The 22,710-nt window shown below is 47.6% G+C and overlaps 1 protein-coding gene across 1 annotated transcript in view; it reads left to right on the top strand.

Moving 5' to 3' along the window:
* The window catches only part of wdr27 (WD repeat domain 27), a gene marked incomplete at both ends in the record, with an annotated part of 316,569 nt that overhangs the window by 280,710 nt on the left and 13,149 nt on the right, over positions 1-22,710 (top strand). Inside the window, one exon of the mRNA XM_084321236.1 lies at positions 8,934-9,044. Within this exon, the coding sequence (XP_084177362.1) occupies positions 8,934-9,044 (111 nt within the window). The remainder of the gene's footprint in view (positions 1-8,933; positions 9,045-22,710) is intronic.

The following is a 22,710-nucleotide window of genomic DNA, read 5'->3' as shown; positions in this document are numbered from 1 at the left end:
GGGGAGGAACATAATGTGAATTCTTGAAATGGGTGGGATTCCCCTTTAACCCTTTCACTACCACACTACAGAAGGTTAACCTTTCACAGTAGTGAACGGTTAACCTTCTGTAGTGTGGTAGTGAAAGTGTTAACCGTTTGTAGTGTTGTAGTGAAAGGGTTAACCTGTAGTGTGGTAGTGACAGGGTTAGCCCGTTGTAATAATAATAATAATACAACGTTATTTGTATAACACCTTTCATACAAGAATTGCAGCTCAAAGTGCTTCACAGCAGAAAAAAAAAGACAGACACAAAATGAGCACATTAAGTGCAGACATAAAACAAGCATAAAGGACCTGACAACACCAACCCGGTGCTCAAGGTGTGCGCTGGACAACTGGCGGCACCATTCCAGCACCTTTTCAGCACCTTTTCAACCTCTCCCTGAGGCTGGAGAGGATGCACCAGCTATGGAAAACCTCCTGCATTGTCCCGGTGCCCAAAAAGGGGTGCCCAAGTGCCCTCAATGACTACAGGCTGGTCGCTCTGACATCACACGTCATGAAGACCTTTGAGTGGCTGGTCCTGCAGCACCTCAAGCCCCTGGTGAGTGACTCCCTAGACCCCCTGCAGTTTGCTTACCAGGCAACCATTGGTGTGGAGGACGCCATCACCTACATGCTCCACAGGGCCTATACACACCTGGAGAGGCCACGCAGCTCAGTGAGGATCATGTTCTTCGACTTCTCCAGGGCATTTAACACCATCCAGCCACTGTGGCTAGAGGAGAAGCTCACTGGGATGCAGCTGGACCGGGGAATGGTGGCCTGGATCACCGATTACCTCACCAGCAGACCTCAGTACGTGAGACTTCAGGGCAGCCAATCAGAGGTGCTGGTGAGCAACACCGGCGCTCCCCAGGGTACCGTGCTGTCACCCTTTTTGTTTACCCTCTACACCCTCGACTTCCACTACAACACAAGAACGTGCCACCTGCAGAAGTTCTCTGATGACTCCTTCATCGTCAGCTACATTGTAGATGACGATGAGGCTGAATACAGGGCTCTGGTGGAGAGCTTCGTAGGGTGGTCGGAGAGTAACCAGCTCCAACTCAACGTCAGCAAGACAAAGGAGCTGGTGGTGGACTATCGGAGAGGCAGGAAGGGTGCCCCTTCTCCCATAATCCTCGGAGGGGAGGAGGTAGAGATGGTGGAGTCCTACAAGTTCCTTGGAGTTGGACTGGACTGGCGGGCCAACACTGAGGCCCTCTACAGGAAGGGACAGAGTAGGCTGTTCTTCCTGAGGAGACTCGACGTGTGCAACCGACTGCTGCTATCTTTCTACCAGTCGGTTGTAGCCAACGTCCTCTTTTTAGCTGTGGTGTGCTCAAGGGACTCCAGCAAGCTGAACAAGCTGGTGAAGAAGGCTAGCTCAATAGTGGGTGGTGAGCTGGATAACCTAGAGGTGGTGGCTGAGAGGAGGATGAGGAAAAAGCTAGCCAGAATGAAGAGCACGTTCAGCCTAAGACTCATCCCCCCCCGACACACCACAAACCGTCTGGGCCGGTCGTTTACACCGGCAGCCATCAGGCTCTACAACAAAGGGCTCGGACGGCTGGCTCTGCTGCCAGAACTATTACTGTCAGAACTCGGGACTTGAGAACTAGAGACTCACATCACTGTACTGACTATCTTGTATTTTTGCACTAGAGACTCATATCACTGGACTCTCATCACTGGACTATCTTGTGTTTGTACTTTTTATATTATTATATTGTATTTGTATCTATACCTTAAGTGTATACTATAGTGTATATAGATACTGGACTGTAGGACTGTGAAGCTATGCATCCCCCACCCTGTATCCCCCCCCCCCCCCATGCTGCTTTGACACCTGAATTTCCCCAAGGGGATCAATAAAGGATCATCTTATCTTATCTTAAAAAAAGATTGCAGCAACTGCAAGGTAAGGCAAATCACAGTTTTTCATATTAGGATCTAACATCTCAATATGCCTCTCTGTTTACGGTTTGATTCAGTTTTAAAATAGGCAGTAATAAAAATAATAAAAATAGAATAGACAGTAAAAAAAGTGCAGTAAGAAATAAAATAACCCTAATTTACAATACAATAATCTGGTTGAAGCGGGCTCCTGAGACTCTTGAGTTACTTTACAGGATATGGTTCTGAGTTACTTTACAGAACTGCAGAGCAGCTCAACTCACTTTGAGTTTCTTTACAAAGGTCCGTTCTAATTTACTTTATGGAACAGTCCGAACAACAGGGTAGCTCCTTCTTACTTTGAGTTTCTTTACAAAGTTCAGTCCTAGATGTTTTATACAGTATTATAATTACTTTACAGAACAGAGCACTGCCTTTAATACTTTGAGTTTCTTTACGAAGTCCAGTTCTAAATTACTGTATAGAACAGTTCTTAATTACTTTACAGAACAGTTGTTCTAACTATTAGAGCAGCTCTGCCAAAGCACACTTGTTGAAGCGGGCTCCTGAGTTTGTAGTGTGGTAGTGAAAGGGTTAAGTCCACAGGATTCACACTCTGGGAAGTTGGGCATTGGATCTTGCTGAACAACACTGCCTATAATTATTTTCTTTCTTGCTTTCAGTTTTTTTGGTGTGTGCCCTGCAGAGTTTTCCGATATTCATTCCAAGCACAACTCTTGGAGCAGGGAATGCTATGAACCTGATGGTATCTACATTCCTGTGCCTCTTGTTCCATTCACCCAGATGGGCCTGTCTGGGACCTTTATAAATGGGATCTTACCTCTGCAGACTGTCAGAGACTAAATGGATGAACAGTGTGTGAGAAGGGCCGACAAAAGAATCAGACATTCAGGTTTCCCCCTTTGAAGCATTTTACACCCGTGGTCAATAAGGCAATGCAACAAAAAACGTTGAACAGGTGAACTTTAGACTGAAGGTTGAGGCAAAAAAATATTTGCGCAAATATTCTGTATGTATGAATATACCTGCATATAACCCCGCTATATACTTATTTAGAAACCTGTATATAACCCATAGCTCTGTATGATAGCATGTAGAATAATGCTGTATATACCATATATATTTATTCTCACCACATATATATTAGGGCTGTCAAAATTAATGCTTTAACTCTGGAGATTAATTTAAATTTATTAAAGCATTAAAATAAATTAATCTAGATTAATCTATGGAGTGAAAAATCTTCAATCTTAGCGCCACGGATATAAGAAAGAGGTCTAGCTGAGTCAATGTTGATGGTTTTGTTGAACATTTGTATTTCACAGGAGAGAAACTGTATTAAAAGACTATTAAAATAGTCTTTGAATCTAAATATACTTTCTTTGTGTTGATTTTACATTAATTCCATGATTTTACTCAAGTAAATATCTGTTACAAGCTTCGGTCTTATGTAGAAAAATGCTATTTCTTATCTAGATTAATTACAGAAAATTGTGAGATTAATTAGTTAATTCTTTTGAATCTATTGACATCACTAATATATATATATATATATATATATATATATATATATATATATATATATATATATATATATATATATATATATATATATATATATATATATATATATATATATATATATATCCACACCTGTCTGTACATAGTCCTTTACTATATCTATATCTGTACATATCCTACTCTTACTAGTTACGCTGCTGGCCAGTATGACTACTACTATACTCTCTTTATACCTGTATCACTGTACATATTATACTACAACTCTGTACATACATCTGATTAGCACTACACTCAGTAGTACACATTTTTATGTTTTGTGCCCAGTTTAATCACCTGTACATTGTATATTGCTGTTGCACTTTACTGTTACATTTGCACTCTGGTTGGATGCCAAACCTCTTTTCATTGTGCTGTATATTACATTACATTTTAATTTGAATCTAATCTATATATTTTTAGATTGGAACTACCTTCATTATTTTGTAGTGTAGTCTACAGTTTTGAATAGCGCACAAGACAGTAGCGTTGAGACTGTAGCCGCTATACTTATATAATCATAGCAATTTACTGTGCCAAGAAAATAATTAAAGGGAGACGGGTGTCTGAGAATTTAATGGAACGCAACTTTTTCAGGTGCTTCAGTATATCCACAACACGGCTGTATAATTTACCAAGAAAGAGGGCAGGGCTCGAGATAAGTCAATTAAGATAATAGAAGCTCAAATAGATCCGCTTGGATCACATTTGTCCATCACCCCTAGCGACAGGCAGATACATTTCCACTTCACCTCTCCTTCATTGGTGCTCTCTAAATTGTCCTCGCAGACGGCCCGTGTGTCTCAGTCAAGCAGAGGCTGAGTGTTTGCGCAGTTGGACATTTACTATCATCTTAGAATGCCAATAACTTATCTCGATGTTCAACACTAAAAAAAGAATCGAACCCATGCTGCAAACTTAATCATTGTCTTTCTTCCCTCTTTGAACTATTGATTTGTGCCTCTTTCCTCCATAGCGTCGGGCCAATAAGCCAGAATATAACTCTTGCATTACATAATGCTTGTGACGCTCATTGCAAAATGGAATTCTGATTGATGGTTCAGGACTTCCCTGAAATCTTTTTCGGGCAAGCCGTTTACCAAACACAGAAAATAAATAGCTTTTGGGTCAGAGAAGATTCAGGCAGAGAATGACATTTAACTAATACCATACATTCTGTTATTGTTTATTCATTTTGGCATTATATGAGGGAAAACCCTGTCAATAGGGAATAACCTTTTGAAGATAGTTTGTTAATTAATAGCCAGCAAGTGTATTGTTTAATGAATTGATGACATTACAAAACAACCAAGCCCTGAAACCAAAAAGAATGCTGCTAGTGACTCATAAACACGAGTTTCTTAGAAATGGGATGTTTACGGGGACACCCATCTCGCTCAGATGTTGTGACGGCCCAGCGTGGCTCCTCACTACAAGTCTACACTGTATCTGCTCACCGGCAACCTTTGACCTCCGACCCCCGGAGGTCAGCCACATCTTCCACTCATAACCGCCTTGCATGTTGCTTTAGCCCCTGTGAACGTGGCTTGAAGAGATGGAATGTGAAGGATCACAAACACGTCTTGCTTTGCTACACGTATCTAACGTCATACACCCCCCCTCCCTCCCCCCTCATCCGGAAACGAGGTTCAGCGCCCACCCAATTGCTCCAACTGACCAATGTATTTATGTGGCATGAGAGGGCCGGAGTATAATGACAGGGACGATTACACAGTCTAATGACTTTGGGCAACGGCAAGAAAGACAATGGTGTGCTAATGGAGCTGCCCTATGACCTCTCCAGAGGTTTTAAGGAGCTCTTTCAGCAGGTCAAGGAGCGGCTTTGCTTTGAGCTGATTAAGTTCAGAGGGTCAGAGGTCACGCACTGAAAGAGGACTCCCCCGAGGAAGGTAGAAGCATTAGTAAAAATAATAATAATAAGCTGGTGGGAGATTTTAAAAGAGCTCACGTGAAACTATCCCCGATTGCCCACATTGAACCTCAGGAGGTAGCGGAGACAGGTTCTCACGTATCCTTGGCTTTCTCTCTGTGTGTCTGCATCTGTCTATGTATGTCTGCCTGTGTGTGCACTTACCTGGCTGCCCTTCTGTTTATATAACCTCTGCTGTCCTTGCCTTCCACTCACAGCTGGGAAACGTCTCTCTCTCTCTCTCTCTCTCTCTCTCTCTCTCTCTCTCTCTCTCTCTCTCTCTCTCTCTCTCTCTCTCTCTCTCTCTCTCTCTCTCTCTCTCTCTCTCTCTCTCTCTCTCTCTCTCTCTCTCTCTCTCTCTGTGGCTATAGGAGAGGAGCTGCTGAGGGTATCTAGGGGGGATTAAGTCAATCCCAGTTTAGCCAATGTGTGCACATTTCCGAGCAAAGGCATTTACATGCTCCTGGATCCGGGGGATGCGCGCAAAATTTTTCCATGGATAAGTCCTAGGTGGTTTTGCTGTATGAGAGATGCCCAGCGCATTGAATGATAAAAGGTTAGCAGACAGATAGACAGACTGACTACTAGATTATCATCTTTATTATACATTATTGAGTGGATGTCTGCTAACGTTGTTACTTTCTACATCAAGCGTTTTGTATTGGGAACAGGAAGATCTATGATGGTCCATTCCAATGATCTATGATGGATCTGCAACCAAAATAAATACAGCCCTGATTAATGAATGTGTAACTCTGTAGTGTAGGATGGTCTCTCTTTCAGGCTTCTTTGTGAAGGTGGATCCCATTCTCTTGTCATTAATCAAGTCAAGTGTTCCTTTATTAATCCCCTTGGGGAAATTCACATTTCTTTTGTGTTTTTTCCCCCTGATATTCATAGCATATCATCAATGTATGTCTTCCATGTCATAGCCCACAGCAGCAGTCATGAATGTCTAGCCTTGATTCTTACTCTGAACCCTGAATGGAAGGGGTCCCATTCCTGTTGCTGCTGATTGGCTGCCAGAGTACTGAAGTAATGCCTCCTCGCCCTGATTGGCTGCCAGAGTACTGAAGTAATGCCTCCTCGCCCTGCTCTGCTGATTGGCTGCCAGAGTACTGAAGTAATGCCTCCTCGCCCTGCTCTGATTGGCTGCCAGAGTACTGAAGTAATGCCTCCTCGCCCTGATTGGCTGCCAGAGTACTGAAGTAATGCCTCCTCGCCCTGCTCTGCTGATTGGCTGCCAGAGTACTGAAGTAATGCCTCCTCGCCCTGCTCTGCTGATTGGCTGCCAGAGTACTGAAGTAATGCCTCCTCGCCCCTGCTCTGCTGCTGATTGGCTGCCAGAGTACTGAAGTAATGCCTCCTCGCCCTGCTCTGATTGGCTGCCAGAGTACTGAAGTAATGCCTCCTCGCCCTGCTCTGCTCAACTGGCTGATCGGGGACAGATGAAATAATAATAATAATAATAATAACTTCATTTTATATAGCGCCTTTCAAGGGACCCAAGGTCGCTTTACATAGGGGGGGGAATAACAAAGTAACAGACAGATATACATATAAAGTGAGAGATTAGGGGTTAAAGACCAAGTTGAAGAGGTGGGTTTTGAGCAGTTTTTTTAACGAGTCCAGAGTTGGGGCGGTGCGGAGTTCTGCGGGAGGGTGGGAGCTGCTGCCACACTGAAAGCTCTGTCCCCGAAGGTCCGCAGTCTGGTTCGGGGGATGGAGAGCTGACCAGTGTCCGTGGATCGTAGGGACCGTGACTGAGTGTAGGGGTGGAGGAGGTCAGTGAGGTACTGAGGTGCCAGAGCGTGAAGGGATTTGTAGGTGAGCAGGAGGGTTTTGTAGGTGATGCAGGATTTGATGGGGAGCCAGTGGAGGTGGATGAGGGTGGGGGTGATGTGCTGCCAGGGTTTGATGCAGGTTAGAACCCTGGCAGCTGAATTTTTAACATACTGGAGCCTGTCCAGGGTTTTGCTTGGGACCCCGGACAGGACCCCGTTGCAGTAGTCCAGACGGGAGGTTAAAAAGGCATGGATGAGGGTCTCAGCTGTAGAGTCTGAAAGTGATGGTCGGAGTCTGGATATGTTTCTGAGGTGGAAGAAGGCAGATTTGGTGATGGAACTGACATGGGCTTGGTAGGAAAGGGTGGAGTCCAGGATAACGCCCAGGTTGCGGACCTTTGGGGATGGGCAGATGGAGCAGCCATCTATGTTGAGGGTGAGATCCCCAACCTTCCGGAGCAGGGCCTTGGGTGCCACAACCATGAGCTCAGTTTTATTGTTGTTGAGTTTGAGAAGATTAGATGACATCCAGGTTTTTATTTCGTGAAGGCAGTTGATAAGGGAGTGTGGGGGAGATGGGTGGAAGGTTTGGTGGAGAGGTAGAGTTGTGTGTCGTCAGCATAGGAGTGGAAGCTGAGGCCATGGCGGCGGATGATCTGACCGAGGGGGAGCATGTAAATGGTGAACAGAATTGGGCCAAATACAGAGCCTTGGGGGACGCCTTGGTTGACTGGGGCCGGGGTGGAACTGGTATCGCCGATGGTGATAAACTGTGTCCGGGTGGTGAGGTAGGATTGGAACCAGGAGAGTGCTGAGCCAGTGATTCCGAGGTTATTGGATAGGCGGTTGAGGAGGATGGAATGGGAGACTGTGTCGAAGGCTGCAGAAAGGTCCAGGAGGATGAGGATGCTGATGTGGCCAGAGTCAGCTGCAAGGAGGAGGTCGTTGGTGATTTTGATGAGGGCGGTCTCTGTGCTGTGTTGCGTTCTGAAGCCGGATTGAAAAGGCTCATAGAGCTCATGGTTGGACATGTATAGTTGGAGTTCTTTCCAAGATTTTACTAAGGAAAGGAAGGTTGGAGATCGGACGGTAGTTATTTAACTCATCTGGGTCGAGGCCGGGCTTCTTGATGATGAGAGTGACGGAAATAATTATCCCTCCTCACTTAGAAATACAGCAGAGGAGTGCGTGCGTGCGTGTGTGTGTGTGAGTGTGTGTGCGTGAGGTGGGGAAGGGAGGGGTTTATGGAGCAGTTGCCTCATTAATCTGTAAACAATGGACTCACCATGACAAGAACACTGGTTAAATCCCTCAGTTACGCTTGTGATTAAACACAGTTTTATAACTTCCTTCAGGCCAGGCACCCTAATGTTTTGGTGATATATATGACAAAATATGGAAAACGTAGAATCTTTTAAAGTAACACCTTATGGACTTGGGACCAGGATCCCCGGTGCATTCGTCATATAATTCAACTCTTGTCTCCCAATTAGAAGGAGAACACTGCACTGTACTACTCTGACACTTTCAAAGATAATGGAAACCAAAGAGGTGATACTCTTCCTGGGTACAATCACCCACATTTTGACGTGAGTGAGAAACCAACCATGAAGTCATCGTCATTTCCCCTCTCCCCCCATTTCTTCTCTCTCTCTCTCTCTCTCTCTCTCTCTCTCTCTCTCTCTCTCTCTCTCTCTCTCTCTCTCTCTCTCTCTCTGTAGCTGCTGACTGGGACCTTGGATGGGAAGCTCAGTGTGTATCGGCCCCCAGCGGTGGGGGTCTGTCCCTCTGCTGACACCAGCTCTGCTGTGGGCTGGGTCCCAGAGATGCCTGTGTGATTACAGCAGGCTGCAGCAGGGTCCATGTGCTGTGCAACTTCATTACAACAGCTCCAAGCCACTGCCGAACATTTAACTGACCTGATCTCAAACCCTGGCACTCTTTTCTTGATCCTCCAATCACAACCGTTGCAGGTCATTTGCGGCTGGACTTCCTAGGTTATACAATATTTAACTGACTGGTCGTAATAAATTATACAGGATTTCAGCAACCTGTCATACATTGAGTGCATGATTGAGATTGTATCTCTGTCTATCATCCCTAGCAGAGTAAAATTAATACAAGTAAATTGTTCACAAATATAATGTACAATTTCTGCTGCTTTGAATTGTCAAATAATGTCATTAAAGGTAGAATCTGTAATGTTATCAAACAGTCAAAAGATCCCTGCTTGGTATTGTGCTTTGTTTACTTTTTTATTATACTGTGCATTTCTCCAGACCTCTCTTGGTAGAGCCTGAGGTGTGGCCAGCAGTAGCAACCCCTCCCCTATATCCACTGAAATCCAACCCACACAACAGACAAATACAAAAACTGTAAACATGCAGATTCTACCTTTAACTAACTATCTTCTCTGCTTATGGGGATGTAGATGGTCCAGTCTGTTGGATTCTCGTGTTATCAGCCAGTAATCACCTTGTCACCTGTGGCTCCGTGAAGTTTCTGCGTTGTGTTTATCTCTTACTCATCGTACTAGCTGATACATGATATCTTCCCCCATTGATGCATTCGTCTAAATTTTTTATTTTTTTAATCAATTTTTTTTTAATTATTACTTAACATGAAAACAAGACAACACAATACAATAACCATAATAACAATACACAGGACTTCACAGGGAGATAACAGAACAATAATAATAAAAGAAATAACAATTTATAAAAACAGAGTACAACATTTAAAATTTTAAAGGGGTACTATCTTACAATTGGCCTTTCCCAGTATTCAGTACCGTTTCCCGGCCGTGTGGCTCTATATCAATAAGACTTATGTCTCTAATTCTCATATTGGCGCACTCTTCCAATTCCCCTCACAACCCTCACCCTCACCAAACTGAGTCATCTCAAAACGTGCATATCAGTGATGTCAGAGATTTCCAGCTGCATAACAATGTGGCAATTGTCACCAGGCCACACAGTGGTTGGAGCCCAGCCTCAAAACGGCTTAAGATCCTGAGGTAGAAAAACGCTGCCCCTGAGTACCCGACCAGAAATACAAAACAATGAACCTTTTCGAAAAACAAAAACCTACAGAGTGTTCCATAGACTCACAGGAACCGTGCAAAAGTGCCCAAACAGTGAAGAAATAGCAAAATAGCTCCCCCCCAATAAAATTCCCCCAGTTAAAGTTAAGAAGGCCAAGACAAAAGACAAGACAGACAAGACATTTCCTCCTCCCCCTCCCACGAGACCGCCGGACTCCCCCGAACAAGCACCTCAACCCCGCTCAGCCGCACACGGCGGTCCTGACCTTCTCAGCTGTTGCAAACCACAGGTCAATACAAGCCTGCCCCACCCCAATCACCCGCGCCGTGGATATCTCAAGATAAATCACATCCAACAGTGTTAGGGACCAGTTAATCACTGTGAGCTTCTCAGGCTCCTTCCATCTCAATGCTATTAGCTTCTTCGCTGCTGTGACGCCCGCTAGGACAACCCTTTTTAGTTGTACGGACGCGGGTAGTGTCGTTATATCGTTCAGGAGTAGCGTAACAGCTGTGAATGGGATAGTTAAGCCACACAAATCTGAAAGTTTGTCCGTTATTGACCTCCAGAAGCGGGCCACTGGTGGGCAATCCCAATACATATGCATATAAGTGCCAGCGGCCCTTTGAGAGCACAAAGTGCACGAGAGTCGGTTACCAGTCCCATAGCAAATAGCTTCCTAGGTGTAAGATAGGTCCTATGAATATAATTAAAATGTATTTGCTGGTGATTGGGGTTGCGGGAAGACAATGCCACATTTGCCCAAACATCATCCCAGTCAAACTCGGGGTCCAACTCCGGGATATCCACACGCCAGATTGTATCCAATGACAAATTTTTATACGTGGATTGAATTAAGAGCGTATAAAAGTCTGAGACAAACCCTCTGGAAGTCGTCCTGTCCACTATGAGCCTGAGGAAGGGGTGTTGTAACTGAGGGGTACAATTCCCTGACTGTATTACTAGATATGATACTTACTACCACTACCTTTGTACTTAATATTCGGCCACCCAGTACACGGCATAAATATATTATGATGAACACTGTCACGTAGATGAAACGGATCCAACACAAATGTACGAATTAGAAATAGGTCTTTATTTCTACACAGCGATGGTGTGTAGAGCAAGCACTTAATCAAATCAATCACATTTATGAATGGAATTAGTATGCACTTTTATGGCAAGAGTATTCGTCGGTATATCAATAGAGAATGTCCAATCTCTGAAGGCGCAGGTGGTACATATACGACCTGGAATAGTTTAAGGAATAACAGCAATGATACTTTAATGATTATATACTGGATACGCTAGGGGGGGTTAATCCGGTCGCTTGTAAGCCGACAGGAGTAGGAGGGGGGGGGGTAGAATCCGGCTGCCTCATCCGGCCAAGGGTATCCCAGGTGAACCCACTGTAGTGCCGTTCAATGCGCCGGCGATCCTTGGACCACAGATGAAAGCAGGTGGACTCTTTGTGGGCCGGCGTCATCCGGTCCACGGAGGAGAGACGTGAAGCGACCTCGTCTTGCAGAGCGTCTCCTCACCTTGCGTCCTCTCCAGGGGGGGGGGTTCCAACACACGGCAGTGTCGGGGGTCTTTATCCATGGAATAATCAAAGTATACAAAGCATAATCCGTGCCTGGGAAGGCGGGCTGTCGTCGGCAGAATAATCCGGTATACAGGTCCACTCGCTCGTCGGCTCTGGGGCTCCTCGGGTGCAGCTTCACGTGGGGTCAACCACCCTGGATAAGCAGCCAGTTCTCTGCCCGAAACGATGGGGTACTGACTACGGTAGTATTCTCACCGCACGAAGCACTATATATTAACAGACTATTATTAGCTTAATAGACTACGTCCAACTCGACGATATAGTGCCAAATATGACTATTCAAATATTAATATACACGATGTCTCAATACCGATGGTAGGCGAACTTGGCCTTACTCCCACACGTGGCGTCGCGGGGAGGCTTTACGTCTGTGACTCTATTGGAGGGTAAGAAACTGGACTGAAAGGAAGTCCTACTTTAGTAGCGCAGTATATATACGCACTATGAACAAATAGTCCCATTAGTGGTGCGGTAGTCAGATTCCTACGCGGAACTAGGACTTGTTCGTACATGTGGAGCGGTACGTTTGAACTGGGTCTGAGGGGTATGGCAGCCTGGCACCAAGGTCTCGACCAATAGTAGAATGGAGACTATTATGGGATGTTCAGTAGGCTAGAATGGATATTCAATGCATATTGTACAAGGAATATACAAGGGATATCAAGGAATATTAGAGAATATACAAATACAATTAAATATATATATATAAATAAATATATATATTCGGTTTAATCTGGCCCTTCACAACAGCCACCCCCTGATTGGTCCCAGACCTAATCAGTTAAACAGAGACAGATTAATCGCGTTGTCTATTTACACATAAGGGTTTGCTGTAGGGGTCAGTCAACTTCACAAAGTCATAGGGTTATAGGGTCATGGTCATCATCGATTGTGTCTGGGAGTCGAGGCAGTTCTATGAGCCTCGCCACGGGACGGGTGTAAGTGCGACCCTGGACGAGCACTTCAGCTGCTCGGACCTTGCCGTCGGCACCGGTGATCACTTTGCTTACGCGGCCGGCCGGCCACATAGCTCTGGGCAGTGATTGATCAATAATCATGACGACTGTTCCTTCTGTCAAATTGTCTCTCTCCTTTACCCACTTCTGGCGGGTCTGTAGAGACGGTAGGTAGTGCAGTAGGAAACTGCTCCAAAACTTGTCGGCTAATACTTGGCTGTACCTCCACATTCGTCGGCCGTTCGCTTCTTCAGGCCGGTACATTGTCTGGGGTAATGCAGGATCTAGCCGCCCCATCAGGAGTGTGTTGGGGGTAACTGGGTCGATATCCGCCACATCACTGGAGACATATCCGAGGGGCTTCGAGTTAAGTACTCCCTCAATCTCCGTGAGGACTGTCATTAGGACTTCTTCCGCCACAGTCTGGGCCCCAAGTACTGCGTACAGGGCTGTCTTTATGGAGCGCACTTCTCGTTCCCAAGTGCCACCGAAGTGGGGTGCGTTTGGGGGGTTGAATTGGAAATCAACCTGTGCTGGAGCGAGGTGGGTCTTAAGTTCTGGGCCCATAGCTTGGAAGCTCTCTCTCAGCTCTCTTTCGCCGCCTTTGAAGTTTGTCCCATGATCGGACAATAGGGTAGACGGTCTTCCTTTCCGTGATGTGAATCTACGGAAGGCCATAAGGAATGAGTCTGTGCTCATGGTCGGGAGAAGCTCGATGTGTATCGCTCTGGTGGTCATGCATTTGAATACAATACCCCACCGCTTCTCGGTTCCTCTTCCTTTCTTTATGTGCAGCGGGCCAAAGCAGTCCATACCCGTTGAGTGGAATGGCTTGTCACCGATTCGGAGGCGACATGGAGGAAGGTCAGCCATCCTTGGTATGCTGGGCTGCGCGCGCCACTTGCGGCAGTCTAGACATGTTCGCTGGAAGCGTCGTACCGCCTCTCTTCCTTGTAGGATCCAGTAACGACGTCTGATTTCCGCGAAGACTCTTTCTGCTCCTGCGTGATGTACATCCTCATCGTATTTCTTTATAATCAGCTCTGTGACCTTGTGTCGGCTGTTCAATACGATCGGGTATTTAATGTCATCCGGTAGATTGGGGGCTCTGCGTAGGCGACCACCCACTCTGATGAGGGTATGAGCGTCGCTCTCGGGGGCCAGATGAATTAATCTGCTGTCGGATGGGACGGGCTTTCCTCCCTGTAGACAGGCCAATTCATCGGGGAACGAGTCTCTCTGGGCTCGCTGCAGTAGAAGCAATTCTGCTTCCTCGTAGTTAGCTGCTGACATATCAGCGGGGGACTTGCACTCCGGGTGGTACCGCAGGAATGTTCTTTGTTGTGCACTCGCTATGGACGTGTAATCGTCTATGTTAGGGTCGGTGGAGGCTACGGTGCTCAATCCACAGAACACAGACTTCTTATTTTCCACCTCCTCTGGACTTGCTTCCCTCGGGATAGGCATGGGCCACTGTCCTTCCGGGAGTCTTAGGAATGCGGGGCCGTCACTGTAGACATTGCGACGGGTGAGGTCATCCAGGGGCATCCCCCGGGTGATGACGTCAGCTGGGTTCTGTTTTGTATCAACGTAGCGCCACTCTGTTTCTCCGGTTAACTCTTCGGTTAAGTCTTGAATCTCGGTGACTCTGACTCCCACGAAGACTTTGTACTTGCATGAGTCCGATTTGATCCAGGCGAGTACCGTCGTGGAATCTGACCACAGGATTGTTCTAGACACCGGTATGGTGAGCTCACGTTGGATGAGCGTGGCTAGGTGCGCTCCGGCTAGGGCTGCGCAGAGCTCTAGACGTGGGATAGATTGTTGCTTGCGTGGGGCTATTCTCGAGCGGGCGAGGACAAATGCTGTGTAGATCTCTCCCCCCTTCTCTTGGGCCCGCAAGTAGGCTACTGATCCGTATGCGACCTCTGAGGCGTCACTGAAGACGTGTAAGTCCATTTTACATGTCTCTGGCCTCACCGTGGGTGGGAAGTAGCTTCGGCGCATATTAACGCCTGGGAGTGAGTGGAGCTCCATCTCCCACTCTCTCCAGGTGGATGCAAGGTGTGCGGGAATGGGGTCGTCCCAGCCCTGGTCCTTGTCCCACAATGCTCGTACAATCATTTTTGCCCTGGTGGTGTACGGTAGAATACATCCTAGCGGGTCATATTGTCGGGCGAGTGTTGTGTACACACTCCGTCTGGTGGTCGGCGCCGCCGCCGGCCTTCCCTGCTCCGTAGTCAGGGGCTTGTGTCTGTAGTGAAGCGAATCTGTTTTGAATCGCCACACCAATCCCAGGGTCATCTCCTGGGCTTCTCCCGGGATTGTAGCCATCCAGGTCTCGCTGCTGGCTGCCTTGTCCTCGGAGGAGAGGCTGCGCAGTACTTGCGGATCGCTGCTGGCCCACTGCCTGAGATCAAAGCCGCCTTTGATCAATGAGGCGCGGAGTTTAATCAGGAGAGCCTCGGCTTCTTCCTGGGTTGAAAGGCTTTGTAGACAGTTGTCTACGTAGAAGCTGTTCTTTACGCTGTGTCGGACCTCTTCGTCCGCTGCTGGGTCCTCTGCTACATGTTTCTGTAGTGCAAATGTAGCACAGCAGGGGCTGCACGTCGTTCCGAAGGGGAGGACTTCCCATTGGTAGATGGCTGGGTGCTCATCTCCTGGCTTCTCTCTCCATAGGAACCGTAACAGGGGCTTGTCCGCCTCTACTAGTCTCACCTGCAGGAACATTCCTTTAATGTCCCCGCTGATGGCCACCTTTTCCTGGCGGAAGCGGAGTAGAACGCCGAGTAGGGAGGGGCCGAGTGTGGGACCGGGCAGTAACTCTTTATTCAGATTTTGGGATCCGATCTGGTAGCTGCAGTTAAATACTATGCGGTCTTTACCGTTGTGATGGACCTTGTGGTGAGGCACGTACCACGATTCAGTGGTCTGGTCAGCCTCTTTAATGTCCATCTTTGTGACGTGTCCCGCTGTGATGAGCTTCTCAATCTCAGCGCGGTATACACTCTCTTGGGCGGGGTTCTTGGCTAAGCGCCGCTCCGTGTTCAGCAGGTACCGTTCTGTGGCGTCTGTCTTGGCGTGGAAAGTAGGCATTCCTTCTCGCCGCAGGAGTGGCGTGGCGTATCTCAACACGCCGTTGACCGGGACTCTCTTGGTCCCTGTCTCGAGGAGGTGAATGGCGTAAATGTCATCTTTAGAGCGAATGTCTTTCTTTCTGTTCTTAAAGGGCATTTGTTCCAAGGTCCATAGCCGCTCTACGTGTTGCAGGAGTGCGGTTTCTCCCTCTGTGACTCGGGAGTGGAGACATCTAGTGGCTGTACTTCGGTTGAGAGATTTGGCGAGCGGGCCTTGGAGAGTCCATCCCAAACGGGTCTCGACTGCTGCAGGACAGCCTCGGGGTCCGGTATGAACCCGGTCTATCGGGACAATGAGGTCTGCATGGTCGGAGCCTATCAACAGGGTCGGCATAGCATTGTCTATGAGCGGGATCGGTAACTTGCGCAGATGTGCATATTTCTCCATCAGCTTGGCGACGGGGTATGTGTACCGCGACAGTCCTATTTCTTGGCTGGTGAAAGCGTCTGTAATCTGGTACCGTCGCTCAGGCTGGCCGCTTGCTGCGATAGAGAATGAGACATTCTCGCCCTTTATCGTCTTCAAATCTCGTCTTATTGTCCGAATTGTCAGTTGGGTTTCGCTTCCCCGCAGCCCTAGCTGGGCCGCAGCGGAGGCGAGCAGAAGGGTCTTCTCTGACCCGTCATCGAGGACGGCGTAAGTGTCCAGGACTTTATTCTGGTAGCTTAGTGTCACACGCACTACTTTTAGGAGTACTCGGGCTCCACTGCTGCTGGCGGGATCGATGTACATGACGCTCGCTTTGCTGCTGGATGGTGCGGGTGAAGGGCGCCGTCTGTTACTGTCGTGAAGTATGTCCAGATGGGCTCCATCGCACTTGGTGCACCTTTTCTTTAAGCGGCATTCGGCTGCCATGTGTGAGCGCGCACAGCGAAAACAGCGCTTGTTGGACTTTATCCATTGACTTGCTTCCTCCGCGTTCAGCTTGGGGAAGGAGTCACATTGCGCTAGCCAGTGTTCTTTCTCACAGTAGGGGCACACTATCTTCCACTTCTCCGTTCTGGAGGGGGTACTGTGGCTCCTGCTGCTCGGTACTGACTCCGATTGGTGCATCACAGTCACCGATCTTCTTCCATCATTTAGTCGTCTGGTTCCTTCTCTGGAGCCAGGGGTGCTCCGTCCGAATGTATCTAGCCGTAGGCTGCTGACTTCTCTCGCCAGGAAGTCTGCTAGATCGAGGAGGTTCGGTTCGGGGCCATTCGGGTCTCGGTGGTCCCTCTGTCGCCTAAAACGCTCCTGTCGAGCGGGCGGCAGCTTCTCCAAGATCCTTTCCACATTTGAGTTGGCGTAAAGTTCATGCCTCCCCTTCTCTCTCTGCGCTCCCAACATCCCTACCAGGGACTGCACTCTGATGGACAGGTCGTCCAGTGCTCGATTGTCTATTGCTGGGGGTAAGCGGTCGATGTGTCGGATCTCCTGGATCACGTAATCCCATATGCGCCCATACCTCTGGTCCAATGCTACCAGCGCTGCTGTGTATGGGGTGGTGGAAGTCGCGTAGGCGAGCGCTATATTATGTGCGCGGGGCACCTTTAAGTGCTTCAGTAGGATGGCGTATTTATGGCGTTCATCCAATACATCCACCAACATGGTCTCCAGACACATGCGGAGTTCCGTATACTGGGCCCGGTTCTCTTGGGTGAAGTCGGGTACCATAGGCGGGCCAATGTATGACGCTGACTGTGGATACATCGGCGAGCGTTGGGGGAGAGGCCTCCTAGGCGAGTCTCCTCCCGCTCCTTGGTATGGGCTGGTACCGGCAGTGTACCATGGCCCGCTTGTCCAGGTGCTGTTCCTCGGTGCGGGTCGTGCGTCGTGCTCACCCGTGTATAGAGTCGGGGGTCTGTAGCGCAGCTCCGCGGGAGTATAGCCTGGGCTGTACCGGACCTCCTGGTCCGGTAGAGTACTGTGCTGTCGTCGGGCGTGGTTCTCCTCCTCTTCCTCTTCGTCTTCAGTTAGGTCATCCAGTGCTTGTAGTCTCTGGTTTAGCCTCTCCACAGGATATGCTGCTCCTTCCCGGTTGCTAGGTCTCGCTTGGACCGGTGGGGGGAGGTGGTCTGTGGGGGGTATAGACCTCGTCTGTTGGTCAAGTTCAGGGTTGTTTACTCGGCTAGGGGATGCCGCCCTGGAGGTGTGTCTAGACGAGTTCCTGGAGCCTCTGGCGGAGGGAGAGGGTGTTGTCCGTCTGATCAGCTGTTCTATTAGTTGCGCTTGCTGTCTGTCGCGCTCTGCGTCCCGTAGAGCACCAGCAGCTGCTCGCTGGCTGTCTGCTCGGTCTCGGGCCACATTCTCTTCTCTCTGAATGCGTCTTATTTCTAGACGTATATGCTCTTCTTCGCTCCGCTGCTGGATCTGCAGTCGGTCGCGTTCAGCAGCGGCGTTCAGGCTGATGAGGAAGGCCTGCTGTAGGGTCCTCTCTGCCTCGCTGGGAGAAGGCGGTTGTATAGGGGAGCCTTCCCTCGGGGTACTCCTTGCGGAGCCTTGGAGCTCTATCTCCACGGTGCTCTCCCCGTCTTCTTCCGTGCCGAGTTCTTTCTCGGTAGCGTTGTATTCCTCCCGGGACTCATCGGGGACTACTTCTTCAGTACTGGCGGGGTGTGAAGTCATGTCTGGTTCCCACTGGTCCCCACCGTGAACTTGGTCAGTTACATTAGAGCCCGTAGGGGCCTCTATGGTCGGGGTAGTCTGGGCGTTGGGGTTAGACATACTTTTACTTTCTAGTTTTACCGCGTTTACTGTTAGTAGAAGACTAGGTTGTTGACTGACAGCGTAAGCCTCTAAGTACTGAGGGAGCCGTCGTTCGCGCTGCGGGCGTTGGTTAGGAGGATCGTTTCGTGGAGTGTTCATCATAGGCCATTTCAATATTAATAACACTATATTAATATTACACTAATTACCATCCGGCTCGAAGGACCAATTGTAACTGAGGGGTACAATTCCCTGACTGTATTACTAGATATGATACTTACTACCACTACCTTTGTACTTAATATTCGGCCACCCAGTACACGGCATAAATATATTATGATGAACACTGTCACGTAGATGAAACGGATCCAACACAAATGTACGAATTAGAAATAGGTCTTTATTTCTACACAGCGATGGTGTGTAGAGCAAGCACTTAATCAAATCAATCACATTTATGAATGGAATTAGTATGCACTTTTATGGCAAGAGTATTCGTCGGTATATCAATAGAGAATGTCCAATCTCTGAAGGCGCAGGTGGTACATATACGACCTGGAATAGTTTAAGGAATAACAGCAATGATACTTTAATGATTATATACTGGATACGCTAGGGGGGGTTAATCCGGTCGCTTGTAAGCCGACAGGAGTAGGAGGGGGGGGGGGGTAGAATCCGGCTGCCTCATCCGGCCAAGGGTATCCCAGGTGAACCCACTGTAGTGCCGTTCAATGCGCCGGCGATCCTTGGACCACAGATGAAAGCAGGTGGACTCTTTGTGGGCCGGCGTCATCCGGTCCACGGAGGAGAGACGTGAAGCGACCTCGTCTTGCAGAGCGTCTCCTCACCTTGCGTCCTCTCCAGGGGTGGGGGTTCCAACACACGGCAGTGTCGGGGGTCTTTATCCATGGAATAATCAAAGTATACAAAGCATAATCCGTGCCTGGGAAGGCGGGCTGTCGTCGGCAGAATAATCCGGTATACAGGTCCACTCGCTCGTCGGCTCTGGGGCTCCTCGGGTGCAGCTTCACGTGGGGTCAACCACCCTGGATAAGCAGCCAGTTCTCTGCCCGAAACGATGGGGTACTGACTACGGTAGTATTCTCACCGCACAAAGCACTATATATTAACAGACTATTATTAGCTTAATAGACTACGTCCAACTCGACGATATAGTGCCAAATATGACTATTCAAATATTAATATACACGATGTCTCAATACCGATGGTAGGCGAACTTGGCCTTACTCCCACACGTGGCGTCGCGGGGAGGCTTTACGTCTGTGACTCTATTGGAGGGTAAGAAACTGGACTGAAAGGAAGTCCTACTTTAGTAGCGCAGTATATATACGCACTATGAACAAATAGTCCCATTAGTGGTGCGGTAGTCAGATTCCTACGCGGAACTAGGACTTGTTCGTACATGTGGAGCGGTACGTTTGAACTGGGTCTGAGGGGTATGGCAGCCTGGCACCAAGGTCTCGACCAATAGTAGAATGGAGACTATTATGGGATGTTCAGTAGGCTAGAATGGATATTCAATGCATATTGTACAAGGAATATACAAGGGATATCAAGGAATATTAGAGAATATACAAATACAATTAAATATATATATATAAATAAATATATATATTCGGTTTAATCTGGCCCTTCACAACAGGTGTGGTTGCAAAGCTTGAGCCCACGGCACGCCATGCGCCCTCAGCGCTGACCTTAGTTGAAGGTAAAGAAAGAAGGACTCGCCGGGAAGATCATAAAATTCTCTTAAGTCCTGAAACGCCCGAAGGCCGTTCTTATCATAAATATCCTCCAGAGTATGAACTCCCCTCCTTTGCCATTGAGGAATACTAACCGGCTTGTGCCCAACAAGTAGTTGCTGATTATAAAAAATTGGAGAGTCCAGGTGCCATGGGCATTTAACCCCACACGACTTCTGTACATTACGCCACGTTTGGATCACGTGAGTTATGATTGGTCCATACCTCAGTCGGCATTTCGAAATAGGGACAGTGGAGTACACTACATCCTGCAATCTTAGCGGTGAAACCGCCGCCGCTTCTAAGGAGCGCCAAGATACAGCCTCTACAGGGTCTAGCCAGCACATCAGAGGTCTCAGTGAAAAGGACCAGAAATAAAGCTTAAAATCAGGGATTGCGAGGCCCCCATCTTGTTTCCTACGTTGAGTAGTAGCTCTTTTGATTCTCGGGCGTTTGTTATTCCAGATAAACTTAGATACCATCGATTGTACCTTGCGACAGTGGTCTATTGGAGGGGGCAGGGGGAGCTCGTCTCAAAATAATTAAAGACACACTGGAAACAGGATACCTTTCCTTGGAACGTTATGTTTATTTCCATAAACATACTCTGTACAAGATGGAAACCGTTCTGAAAAGTCTTTAAAAGTCTTAATTCATTATTCTAATGATGTCTCTCTCTATCAGCCCGGTGGTTGTCGCGGCCTAGTGTTATCCAAAAGCCTTCCCTGTTAGCCGAAGCTAGCTCGTGGCAACCGGAGGGTGGGGCTACGCATCAGCTTCCCTTCCCCCACCCTCTAGCTCCTGAGGTCCTTCTGTCTATGTGTCTACGCTTCGTTTCTTAGTCTGAGTCAAACCAGAAGAACTCCCAGCTATAAAGGTATAGTCCTTAGGAACGGCTGACAGCCCATAGCAACCGCGCAATGCATCTACGTCTCATGTCACCTATGACCCAAATCTCTCTCTCTCTCTCTCTCTCTCTCTCTCTCTCTCTCTCTCTCTCTCTCTCTCTCTCTCTCTCTCTCTCTCTCTCTCTCTCTCTCTCTCTCTCTCTCTCTCTCTCTCTCTCTCTCTCTCTCTCTCTCTCTCTCTCTCTCTGCGGCCTGCCCTGCCTCCCTCTCTGTCCTCAATGATTGACCTTGGCACACAGCCCATGTCCTTATCTGCTCTCCGATCTGTCTGTCTGTGGCTCCCCAGTCTAACTTGAAAACACACACGAATGAAAGCTGCTGTTCCTCTATAGATCCGTCAGAGTAGATGCTGTCATCTACAGATATTTACATTATGTACACATTGAAAAACCAGTGCTATTCTTTCAAGTCTGAGCTATTGAGTACCTTAGATCATTATCTTAAGAGGTTGAGTACCTTCTCGTGATATATCTATAGTATATAAATTTAGTATCTGTAGTGTATTGACTTTACAATGTGAATACATGGGCTGTCCAAATTTCTTTTTGAATTTCTTCAATGCAAGGGTTACATTTTTCCTCCCCGTCAAGTTTGCAAAACTCCTGTAATTTGACAACTCTTGGCTGACATAGAGCACAGGGCAATACAAACACAGCCCTATGACATCAGCTGGGTGCAGCTTCAGTGGCTCCTCAATACCAAAACACTACTACTGACGAGGCGGACACACCCATTCATATGCAGAGAGCCTGAGGCCTTTAACCCCTTATGCTGAGGGAACATTTACTGTAGCATACGCCTGATGATTGCATACCCAAAGTAACTTTCGATTTATTACTTGAACCACTTATAGCACATGCATGAGTCTGGTCTCTTTTGAAAGGAAACATTCTGAACTTTCTTCCACAACAGGGGAATAATCACTCTGATTGCTAATGTTACAGAGGTTTGAACACACTGAAATAAAAATAAAAGTCACTCACGTTTTCTTAGCTTTTCTTTGTTTTACAGATGTTTTTGTAATCCTTGTATCAGTAATAATTCGTCCAAATGGTGGACCACTCATTGATTTGACGGCGAATGAGAAATTCTCCAAACAACATCTTCGTCTTCTTCTCTCCGTTTACCGTAGGAATCAGCCTCATGTAATATATATGTAATATGGCTCCAGAATTTCATTGGCTATAAAGGTGGTCAATCATTTTCGCCATTAGCAGTGACTGGTCCGTTCAGGACCTGGCCAAACCTGACGTGGTCACTTGTCCGAATGGCTTGTCAAATGACGCTCGTCAGATGTTTCGTCTTGTAACTTGCGACTGGAAGCACGCAATAGGTTGAGTGGGGTGATGTTCGAAAGGTGGCAAATTCAACTTTCCAACAATGTATTGGTTGATC

Source organism: Notolepis coatsorum (genome assembly GCF_963971535.1).
Source record: "Notolepis coatsorum genome assembly, chromosome: 9".
Taxonomy (NCBI): Eukaryota; Metazoa; Chordata; class Actinopteri; order Aulopiformes; family Paralepididae; genus Notolepis; species Notolepis coatsorum.
Note: the sequence above shows the minus strand (reverse complement) of the source record. Positions and strands in the feature narration are given on the sequence as shown.